The sequence below is a fragment of the Periophthalmus magnuspinnatus genome, chromosome 23 (genome assembly GCF_009829125.3).
Source record: "Periophthalmus magnuspinnatus isolate fPerMag1 chromosome 23, fPerMag1.2.pri, whole genome shotgun sequence".
Taxonomy (NCBI): Eukaryota; Metazoa; Chordata; class Actinopteri; order Gobiiformes; family Gobiidae; genus Periophthalmus; species Periophthalmus magnuspinnatus.
Genome location: NC_047148.1, coordinates 24,058,568 through 24,070,742, shown reverse-complemented (window position 1 = coordinate 24,070,742; position 12,175 = coordinate 24,058,568). Strand labels below are relative to the sequence as shown.

At 41.4% G+C, this 12,175-nt stretch overlaps 1 protein-coding gene across 1 annotated transcript in view; it reads left to right on the top strand.

Annotated features, from left to right (window-relative positions):
- The window catches only part of ggt5b (gamma-glutamyltransferase 5b), a 14,916-nt gene extending 10,275 nt beyond the window's left edge, over window positions 1-4,641 (top strand). Inside the window, exons 8-12 of the mRNA XM_033989625.2 lie at window positions 165-349; window positions 1,116-1,207; window positions 1,500-1,609; window positions 1,676-1,786; window positions 3,834-4,641. Of these exons, the coding sequence (XP_033845516.1) occupies window positions 165-349; window positions 1,116-1,207; window positions 1,500-1,609; window positions 1,676-1,786; window positions 3,834-3,980 (645 nt within the window). The 3' untranslated portion in view covers window positions 3,981-4,641. The remainder of the gene's footprint in view (window positions 1-164; window positions 350-1,115; window positions 1,208-1,499; window positions 1,610-1,675; window positions 1,787-3,833) is intronic.
- Window positions 4,642-12,175: the final 7,534 nt, after the last annotated feature.

Below are 12,175 nucleotides of genomic sequence, written 5' to 3'. Positions count from 1 at the left end.
ATGTGTGTCATGTGACATGTGTCTCATGTGACGTGTGTGAGATGTGTATCATGTGACATGTGTATCATGTGACATGTGTGTCATGTGGCATGTGTGTCATGTGACATGTGTATCATGTGACGTGTGTGTTGTTTTTTTCTTCATATCTGTCGTGTGTGTTGCAGAGCGCCGCTCACCTGACTGACCCCTTGTTCATCGCTCACATCAGAGCTCTCATCTCAAACCAGACTCACGACGACTCCGTCTACTCCAGCGTCACCCCCCCCCAGGACCACTTTGGAACGACCCACGTCTCTGTGCTGGACAAGGACGGTCTGGCAGTGTCCGCCACCAGCACCATCAACCAGCTGTAAGACCACTGTTATTACCCACAAGCCCCCAGAGCTCGCACTGACCCCTGTCTCTGTGGAGACCGCACTGACCCCTGTCTCTGTGGAGACCGCGCTGACCCCTGCAGACCGCACTGACCCCTGGAGACCGCACTGACCCCTGCAGACCGCACTGACCTCTGGAGACCGCACTGACCCCTGCAGACCGCACTGACCTCTGCAGACCGCACTGACCCCTGGAGACCGCACTGACCCCTGCAGACCGCACTGACCTCTGGAGACCGCACTGACCCCTGCAGACCGCACTGACCCCTGGAGACCGCACTGACCCCTGGAGACCGCACTGACCCCTGCAGACCGCACTGACCCCTGCAGACCGCACTGACCTCTGCAGACCGCACTGACCCCTGGAGACCGCACTGACCTCTGCAGACCGCACTGACCCCTGGAGACCGCACTGACCCCTGCAGACCGCACTGACCCCTGCAGACCGCACTGACCCCTTGAGACCGCACTGACCTCTGGAGACCGCACTGACCCCTGCAGACCGCACTGACCCCTGCAGACCGCACTGACCCCTTGAGACCGCACTGACCTCTGGAGACCGCACTGACCCCTGCAGACCGCACTGACCTCTGGAGACCGCACTGACCTCTGCAGACCGCACTGACCCCTGCAGACCGCACTGACCCCTGCAGACCGCACTGACCTCTGGAGACCGCACTGACCCCTGCAGACCGCACTGACCTCTGCAGACCGCGCTGACCTCTGTCTCTTTGGCCTCAGGTTTGGGGGAGCTGTTTATTCTCCACAGACTGGCATCATCCTCAACAATGAACTGGCTGATTTTTGTGGCAGAGCCGACGCAGTGCAGCCAGGTAAATGCTCCACAGTATGGCATTAAGCTTATCCATCTCCATGGAGACAAGCAGGTGATCTGATCAAGCTACAGGTCAGATCTGTGGAGGGGTGGCACTCCCAGTGAGAAGGAATGTTTTTCAAGATATTTTTAGCCAATGAAACACCTGTATTTCAGTAACTGCAAGATAAATTAGTTTAAAGTCATAGTCTGGAACATGTCTCCATGGAGACAACTGTGAGGCAGACTGTCCTTCAGAAAAGTTCCATAGTGCACTTTTATAATTAGTTCTAATGGCTCTGTTGGTGCAGGTGAACAGCCGCCGTCTTCTATGACTCCCGTCGTCCTGGAGGACACGTCTGGACGGCTGCTCGTGATTGGAGGATCAGGAGGAAGTCTGATCACCTCTGCAGTGGCCTTGGTGAGTCCCGGTCTCGTTCCTGGACGTGTCTTTGTGCTTCTGTTCATTCACTCTGTCGCTCCACAGTCTATAATGAACCGTCTGTGGCTGAAGATGAGTCTGAAGGACGCCATCGCCGCTCCTATCATCTTTGTGGATTCAAAGAACAACGTGAACTTCGAGCCTGGGTTTGACGAGGTGAATGATGCAGATGAGACGAGGCAAACTCTGACTTACAGTGGGGCACAAAAGTATTCAGCAACCAACTGTGTAAGTTCTCCCACTTAAAAAGAGAGAGGCCTGTAATTTTCATCATAGGTTCAACTACGAGAGACAGAATGAGGAAATGACATTGTAGGATTTAATGAATTCATTGGTAAAAATAAGTATTTGGTCTCCTACAAACAAGATTTGTGTCTCTCACAGACCTGTAACTTCTTGTAACCCACTTCAGGGCATGTACACGTCTCGCCTCTAGGTTCACAGGAGCTGAGGTGTAGCAAGAACAATGGACACCATTAATTGTAGTTAATAATGAACTTTTAGTTATAAAAGTATGAAAACATTGTACAATACAATTACACATATGGGCCCAGAACAATAAAAATAAAACAAAGAGCAAAAACCCCAGAACCACACGACCGAGTGAATGACCTGCAGAGAACTGGGACCAAAGTAACAAAGGGACCATCAGTAACACACTACACCACCAGGGACTCAAATCCTGCAGTGCCAGACGTGTCCCCTGATTAAGACGGGACATGTCCAGGCCCGTCTGAAGTTTGACAGAAGCATTTGGATGATCCAGAAGAGGATTGGGGCGACAGTGGCTCAGTGGTTGAGTGTTGGTCCCAACCCGAAGGTCGGAGGATCGATCCCGCTCGGATCAAGTTCTGTCGTTGTGTCCTTAGGCAAGACACTTCACCCACATTGCCTAGTATGAAAGTGGTGTGTGCGTGAATGATAGGTGGTGATTGGAGGGGCCGATGGCGCAGATTGGCAGCCTCGCTTCCGTCAGTCTCCCCAGGGCAGCTGTGGCTACAATAGTAGCTTACCATCACCAAGTGTGGAAATTAATGAATAATGACTATAGTGTAGAGGCTTTGACAAGCCTGTAAAGAGCATTACAAGTGTAAGGCATAATAATAATAATAATAATAATAATAATAATAATAATAATAATAATAATAATAATATGTCACAGGGTCAGATCAAACCAAAATACAACTTTTGGTAAAAACACAACTTGTCATTTTTTGGAGTTGCATCCAAAGAGCATCAGACCTACTGTGAATCATGGGGGTGGAAACATCATGCTTTGGGGCTGTTTTTCCGCAAAGGGACCAGGACGAGTGATCCATGTAAAGGAAAGAATGAACGGGGCCAAGTATCGTGAGATTTTGAGTGAAAACCTCCTTCCATCAGCGAGGGAGCTGAAGATGAAACATGTCTGGGTCTTTCAGCGTGACAATGATCCAAACACATCACCCGGGCAAAGAAGGAGTGGCTTCATAAGAAGCATTTCAAGGTCCTGGAGTAGCCCAGTCTCCAGATCTCAACCCCATAGAAAATCTCTGGAGGGAGTTGAAAGTCCATGTTGTCCCAAAACATCACTGCTCTAGAGGAGATCTGCAGGAGGAACGGACCAAACTACAGCAACAGAGAAAACGTCTGGAGACAGAAAACGACCTGTCACTGCAACAAAGAGAATATAACAAAGTATGAGATGAACTTTTGTTATTGACCAAATACTTATTTTCCACCATAATTTGTGAATAAATTCATTAAAAATCCTACAGTGTGATTTCCTGGATCTTTCATTCTGTCTCATAGTTGAAGTGAAACTATGATGAAAATTACAGGCGTCTCATCTTTTTAAGTGGGAGAACTTCAGCAGTTGGTGAATGAATAAATACTTTTTTGCCCTCTGTACATCATCTACAAAGAGCATACTTTTACAGTCCAACTGAAACTATCTTAAATGCATCAGAGAGAAAAACAAAATATCACTTTATACATTTGTTTAATGGATTACAACATCACTTTGCTCCAGTTTATATTTTTTATTCTCTTTTTCCAACATTTTGCGATTGTTTAAGTAGAAACGATTCCTCCCCAGTATTTAAAACTGTCCACGTTGCTTTTATTTACATGAAACAAATCCACACATACACCCGATTACACCCGATTACACCCGATTATGTCACTCATGTGAAACCTCTGGCTCATTCCTTTCTCTGTTTAGTCTGTTGTCAAAGGTCTGCGAGCTCTCGGACACAGAGTGGGAAACTGGCCCTACTATCTGAACGTGGTGAACGCCGTGGAGAGAGAGAGCGGCTGCATCTCTGCCTTTTCAGATAGAAGGAAGATGGGAGAGACCGCGGGATACTGAGGGAAAACAGAAGGAAGATAAGAGCGAACGTGGGATACTGAGGGACGACTGATTTCATTTGGTCAAAGAAGTGCCTTAATGTAAAACAACAAAAAACAACTTGACATTTGACCTGAGCGTGTGTCTCCATAACTCCATCAGCACTTCACAATAATAATTCTTGTTTTGTTTTTTGTTTTTTTTATGAATGAAAATGGTGAACAGGAGGCCACGCCCTGATCCGATGATACTGTGACGTCAAATTTCAGTGGCTGTTTTCCTCTTCTTATGTTTTCCTTGTTTTGTGTTTTCTCTTCTTCTTGTGTTTTTCTTATGTTTTCTCTCTTCTTTTGTCTTGGAGCTTCTTCTAATCTGGCCTTGTTGTTTTTATACTTTTGACAGTCTTGAAGAACAGAAATAGGCATTTGTTTTTTCATAAATGTCGTTTACAGTAAACGTGCTTGTGTTAGTCTACAGATACTTTCTGTTGAATGTATATTTTTTTTATATTTCTATGAACTATAGACACTGAGCCAGTTTGGATGAGCCTGTTCTGTTGGTTGGCAGCTTCACTACGACCACAAACGCACATGTGCATTTATAATATGCATTTATACTGTTTTATTCACTATATTTTTGTAACTTTTGTCTTGTTTTTTCACTAAAGAACGTTGTCTTTTTAAAATGATGTCTCACTTTACTCGTTTTTAACTCACTGCCTTTCTTAAGTGACTCCATAGATCTCGGTTCTTTAAATATTTACATGGTGTTGTTGGTTCATGTTGAAGAGTTTGGTGTTTTCCTTGTTCCACGTTAGCACCGACACAATGGCGGCGCTAATAAGAGACTTATGCATTAGTAATGATTCCTTAAGTGGATTCGGCTCCGTTTGCCTTTGGGACGATAGATGTGACTTATGAGAACATGCAAATCAGCCCCTGAACGAAGCGCCGCTGAACGAAGCGCCGCTGAACGAAGCGCCGCTGTCTTTGGTCGTGTGACAAATGGGTGAATCAGCGTAAGTTGAGAGCTTTACTGTCACGATTCTCCCTCACATAATAACATTTAAAAGGGGAAAGTGTGAACCGTGTGGAAAATGTCTCCACTGGCAGTTTCCTCGGTGTCGGCGGCGGACATGTTCAGAGGCTCCGAGTGCGGCGCCATTTTGAACCACAAAGTCTCTGATGAAGCTTGTTCTGTGTCTGTATCATAGAAACATATAAAGACATTTACACTCAACGAGACGCCACAAAGAGAAACAACCTAACAACCCCAACCCCAACCCCAACCTAACAACCCCAACCCCAACCCCAACCCAACCTAACAACCCCAACCCCAACCCCAACCTAACAACCCCAACCCCAACCCCAACCCAACCTAACAACCCCAACCCCAACCCCAACCTAACAACCCCAACCCAAACCCCAACCCCAACCCCAACCCCAACCTAACAACCCCAACCCCAACCCCAACCCCAACCCAACAAACACAGGGATTTAATTTGAGTTTTGGCTCAGTTAAACCGACTCACACAAGCCCAACGATGGCTCTGGTAACTCTATACATTTATACAGTTTATATATGTTTATACAGTTTATATACGTTTATACAGTTTATACAGGTTATATATGTTTATACAGTTTATACAGTTTATATATGTTTATACAGTTTATACAGTTTATATATGTTTATACAGTTTATACAGTTTATATATGTTTATACAGTTTATATATGTTTATACAGTTTATATACGTTTATACACGTTTATACAGTTTATATATGTTTATACAGTTTATATATGTTTATACAGTTTATACAGTTTATATACGTTTATACAGTTTATATACGTTTATACAGTTTATATATGTTTATACAGTTTATATATGTTTATACAGTTTATATATGTTTATACAGTTTATATGTTTATACAGTTTATATGTTTATACAGTTTATATGTTTATACAGTTTATACACGTTTATACAGTTTATATATGTTTATACAGTTTATATATGTTTATACAGTTTATACAGTTTATATATGTTTATACAGTTTATATATGTTTATACAGTTTATATGTTTATACAGTTTATATGTTTATACAGTTTATACACGTTTATACAGTTTATATATGTTTATACAGTTTATATATGTTTATACAGTTTATATGTTTATACAGTTTATATGTTTATACAGTTTATATATGTTTATACAGTTTATACAGTTTATATACGTTTATACAGTTTATATACGTTTATACAGTTTATATATGTTTATACAGTTTATATATGTTTATACAGTTTATATGTTTATACAGTTTATACACGTTTATACAGTTTATATATGTTTATACAGTTTATATATGTTTATACAGTTTATATATGTTTATACAGTTTATACAGTTTATATATGTTTATACAGTTTATATACGTTTATACAGTTTATATACGTATATACAGTTTATATACATTTATATATGTTTATACAGTTTATATGTTTATACAGTTTATATATGTTTATACAGTTTATATATGTTTATACAGTTTATATGTTTATACAGTTTATATATGTTTATACAGTTTATATATGTTTATACAGTTTATATGTTTATACAGTTTATATACGTATATACAGTTTATATACATTTATATATGTTTATACAGTTTATATGTGTTTATACATTTTATATACGTTTATACAGTTTATATACATTTATACAGTTTATATACGTTTATACAGTTTATATACAGTTTATATACATTTATACAGTTTATATATGTTTATACAGTTTATATACGTATATACAGTTTATATACAGTTTATATACATTTATACAGTTTATGTGTTTATACAGTATATATACGTTTATACAGTTTATATACATTTATACAGTTTATATACATTTATACAGTTTATGTGTTTATACAGTATATATACGTTTATACAGTTTATATATGTTTATACAGTTTATATATGTTTATACAGTTTATATATGTTTATACAGTTTATATACGTATATACAGTTTATATACAGTTTATATACATTTATACAGTTTATGTGTTTATACAGTATATATACGTTTATACAGTTTATATACATTTATACAGTTTATGTGTTTATACAGTATATATACGTTTATACAGTTTATATATGTTTATACAGTTTATATATGTTTATACAGTTTATATACATTTATACAGTTTATATGTGTTTATACAGTTTATATGTTTATACAGTTTATATGTTTATATACATTTATACAGTCTTTAGTATATCTCTGTACATATTTCGCTCAGTTAATCTCACACAAACCAACTGAACTTTGAAAACAGCTCCTGAAACAGACCTGATCTGATCAATAATAATGATCCTGATCATTTCTTTTACGTCTTTAAACGGAGCCGCATGAAGAGAAACGTCACAACAGTTTGAGTCGAGCCCAGACCTGAGAAAGTTTGTGCCACTGTGACACGAGGCTAAAGCTAAAGTTAGCATAAACACTCTCTTCCAGATTTGTCATTCTGATTTCATTTTGTTTTCATTCTGATTTTATTCTCATTTTATTCTGATTTCATCTTGATTTCATTCTCATTTAAGCCTGATTTAATTCTCATTTCACTCTGATTTCATTCTAATTTCATTCTCATTTTATTCTGATTTCATCCTGATTTTATTCTCATTTCATGCTGATTTCATCCTAGTTTCATTCTGATTTCATTCTCGTTTTATTTCATCTGTTTCCTTGGACCAAACCACAGTCGTGTCTCGTGGACGTCCTCTGTCCTTTATAAAACACATCAGATCCTTCCTCTGCTATTTTCCAGTATGTTTGAACAAGCTGTGGAAATCTAATAGTTTCATTTTTCTAAAGAACATCACCATCTGCTCCATAAAACCCTTCACTACAAAAAGAAATAAACATCAAATTGAAGTCAGGAGTAAACGCCGTGTGGACTGTGGCTCCGTGGCAGCTCTGACCACAGGCCGAATCTGCCACTGTGGTTTTTCTGTTTGAAGCAGAGGCCAGATCCCGGCTCAACGCTTTTACCGTTTTAACACTCAGCTCACACAGGTGTCGCCGGGGCAGTCGGCCACAACACTGGTGTGACCCCTGACCTTCCCTGGCACAGCTATGGGCAACCCACCTGCCAATCATACAGAAAACAGGAACATTATTGACAAATGTGGTTTTGTTCAGTTACCTCAGATATAATAAACATGGAAACTAGTTTCTTTATACCATCAGAGAAGTGAATATTACCCACAGACTGTATATATAAATGAACATAGCTAACCTGCTAGCATAGACTGTATATCTATAAATGGATATAGCTAACCTGCTAGCATAGACTGTACATATACAGACAGCAGTTACAGAGAGAGGGGACACACTTTTAACCCTTTTACCAAGCTGCTCGTTATTATGAAGGAATAACCAATAACCTCAAGTTAAACCAATGTATAAAACTTTTAAATTTAACAAATAACTGCAAGGAATATAATTATTATGACAAGAAACCAAGATGTTAAAAAATATTTCTTATTTTGGGAAATTGTTAGGAATCGACATACATTTCAATAAACATAAAATTTCTCTCCCAACATTATAAAGTCAGAACACGAGTGCACTCGATCTGATATTATGCTCTTGCAGTTTTACGGTGGCGCGTTGGAGCTCAATGTAAAATCCAATAGGAAAATACGTGGAATAATCCTACCAGTCCGTTGTTCACTTTCACGTTCAAATGGAAAAAGATTTATGACGATGAGACACAGAATGTGCTCTCCTGTCCGCCGTCCTCAGCACAGGTGAGTTTGCAGAGTCGTCCACACCGGCCGTGTCTCAATTCGCCAAAATGGCCTTAGATTCACCACTGAAAGTGTGCGTCGAAGGGCAGTTACGTCATTTCCGACGCGACAAGGCCTGTCCCATTTCAATGCACCCGACTAATAAGCAAGACAAAATGTGCCCTACGTTTCCAGCGTTTCCATGGAGATCGGACGAAATCGAAGCGTGCGTCCATGCACACTTCAAGCACTGCTATATCCCATCATGCACCGCGACTACGCAAAAAAGAGAAGAAAATGGAGTCCACTGCGCAATATACGTTCAAATGTTCTATTGGTTTACCTCATCTACAAGAGTGCGACATGAAACTGTTAAATCTGAATAAAGATCTGTACAGTGTGTTTGATTAAAAAGGAGGGGAGTTACATGGAATAAAGGAATGTGCAGGTATTGCTACACAATAAGAGACATTATTATCATTAGAAATGATTATTCCAATAAGAAAAATGTAAGAATGTTCGTTTCTATTGTGTCAAAGACCAAGAGACTGAAACATAAAGTCAGAAGAGTTTAATGATCCACACAGGTAATGAACAATGAAGCAACGGACTCTGAGGAAAGGACAGAACAGACAGAACAGACAGAACAGACAGAACAGAGTCCTGAGACGAGCACAAAATCTTCATGAGTTCCGGTACATTCCATAGGTCTGCGCCCCCTGGTGGACACGTGTCATTTACCTTCGTGTTAGTAAATCAAGATCCTAGTTTGATGTAGCGCTGCACTGCTAGAAAATACTTCACAATAATAAGATGAAAAGAACTGGCACGACATAGAAGGGAAACAGCGCCCTCTACTGTTATTAAAGTGGTGCAGCCACTGGACAAAATACCGAATCGTTAAACTTCAATATCCCACCATAGATAGACCATTATAGACCATGAATGTGAAAATAATACTGTTTCCTCTGTCTCTGTTATTACGTTTTCACAAGGTTTATTTTGTTAAAGTTATGAAGTAGCTACAATGGAGAAAAAAATCACCTCGAACGTTATATTTGCCTATTGATATTCAATCTAAACAGAAAGAAACGGCTGTGACGACGACATCTTGACTTTTCTTCTATTAAATAATAAATAATTAAAAATAATGTTTGTAATGTACGTATCGTACGCTCAAAGACAGAGGTGGAAGTGCGGTCCGTGGTGTGGGCCTGTCCCACTTCAGCAAGATGGAGACGACACTGAGGAGGGCAGATTCTCCACCGGAAGCTTCAAACTACACTTTGAGGAGAACTTCGACGGGAACCTTCAAAAGGTGCATTTGGCAAATTGAGACACGGCCACCATCTCTGTCCAACTGACTCTGAAGTGAAGTAGCACAAATACGGCGCTAGCTTTAGCTTAGCTCTTTTTCAGCACAGTTCTCAGAAGACTCCGTGAAAACTCACCCCCAGGCTGTGCATTAAGTCCCACGAGTTCTCCTCGAGTCCTCAGCAGTCCTCCAGAGCAAGGGGAAAAATCTTCAGAGTACGCTGAAACGCGGCTTTATTTTCGTACGAGCTTCCCTTCGTTGAGTTGTTCGTGCCATTGCAGTGCAGTCAGATTTTTTCCCGCTTTTCGAACGTTCTCTTAGCTCTTTTCTCTCTCCACAAATAATCCTAATATAGAAAATATTCAGGTTATTACAAATGTAAAGTGAATTGGAGTCAGAGTTGATGGAGCCAGCGCAGCCCATGATCACTTCCTATTTGGAATGCTAGCATGTTAGCTAACCTGTACAACCAAACGCCCTACAGCCTTTATGCAAGTGTGTAACTCCTCCCCCTGTGCCTGTGTAACCCCTCCCCCTGTGCCCGTATTACCCCTCCCCCTGTGCCTGTGTAACTCCTCCCCCTGTGCCTGTATTACCCCTCCCCCTGTGCCTGTGTAACTCCTCCCCCTGTGCCTGTATTACCCCTCCCCCTGTGCAACTCCTCCCCCTGTGCAACTCCTCCCCTTGTGCCTGTGTAACTCCTCCCCCTGAGCCTGTATTACCCCTCCCCCTGTGCCTGTGTAACTCCTCCCCCTGTGCAACCCCTCCCCTTGTGCCTGTGTAACTCCTCCCCCTGAGCCTGTATTACCCCTCCCCCTGTGCCTGTATTACCCCTCCCCCTGTGCCTGTGTAACTCCTCCCCCTGAGCCTGTATTACCCCTCCCCCTGTGCCTGTGTAACTCCTCCCCCTGTTGGCCATGTGTAATGGAGTTAAAAATGCACTTTACCATTATTACTATTACTATTATTATTATTATTATTATTATCCTGTTAGTGTATGACGTTTCATTTTAATGTACATGTATATGTGAATTTAATCATTTTTGGCGTTTTATTTTTGAAAAACCGGAAGTCCATGCTGCTCCCATGTTTTATTTTGGTAGCGTCACTTCCTGTCTCACGTAGCACACTGCAGAGGGTGAGGTTTGTCTCATTGAAAATAATATATTTTATAAAAATTATTTACTGTTAGCATAAATACAAGAACACGTGTTGATAAGACAATGTTTTCACATGTGATGGATGTATTTTGGAGCGATAATTCTAAGTTTTGCACATTTTATTTGGACTGTACATATTTCAGTTAGCTTCATACTGTTACAGGGAGCTAATGGCGCGAAAACGAACCGCCGTCTCACAGAGCTGCTCTTACAGGAGCCACAGGAGCCACACAGAGCTGCTCTTACAGGAGCCACAGGAGCCACACAGAGCTGCTCTTACAGGAGCCACAGGAGCCACACAGAGCTGCTCTTACAGGAGCCACAGGAGCCACACAGTCTGTAGAACACTTGACTCTGGAGATGACCTGAGCCTGGTCAGAGCATCTTTAGAAAAGGTAAAAGTGAGTTGTATACAGAACTTTAAACCAATACACGCTTCCAGTTTCAGAGATGTGTAGTTTACTATAGTAGTAGTAGTATATGTAGTACTACTGTGTTTAATGACAAAGGTCCAGGCCTCGTCTGAAGCTCATCTGGGCTAAAGTTGATCTAACTGTAAGTTGTCTGAAGCCCACACAGGTCTCCTGTGTCTTGGGGCCGTGTCGTCTCCTGCACGACTCTCCTCAGGATCTCCAGAGCGCGGCTGTGATTGGCTGAGGAGCGCACGAGCGCAGAGTGCACTGAGGATGGCACAAAGCTCCAGCTCCTGAAAGAGCCGAGGATCATGAAAGAGCCGAGGATCATGAAAGAGCCGAGGAGCATGAACGAGCCGAGGAGCATGAACGAGCCGAGGAGCACGGACATGGCGCACCACAGCGGAACGGAACCAACTGTTGTGTCGCTGTAACTTTTGCGTTGTCCTGTGGCCGTTTGTCTCGGGAGTCCTCCCGCTTCATCGAGGCGAAACGGGATGTTTTGGTTGTGCGTAACAGAACACCGTCCCCTCGCGGAGTG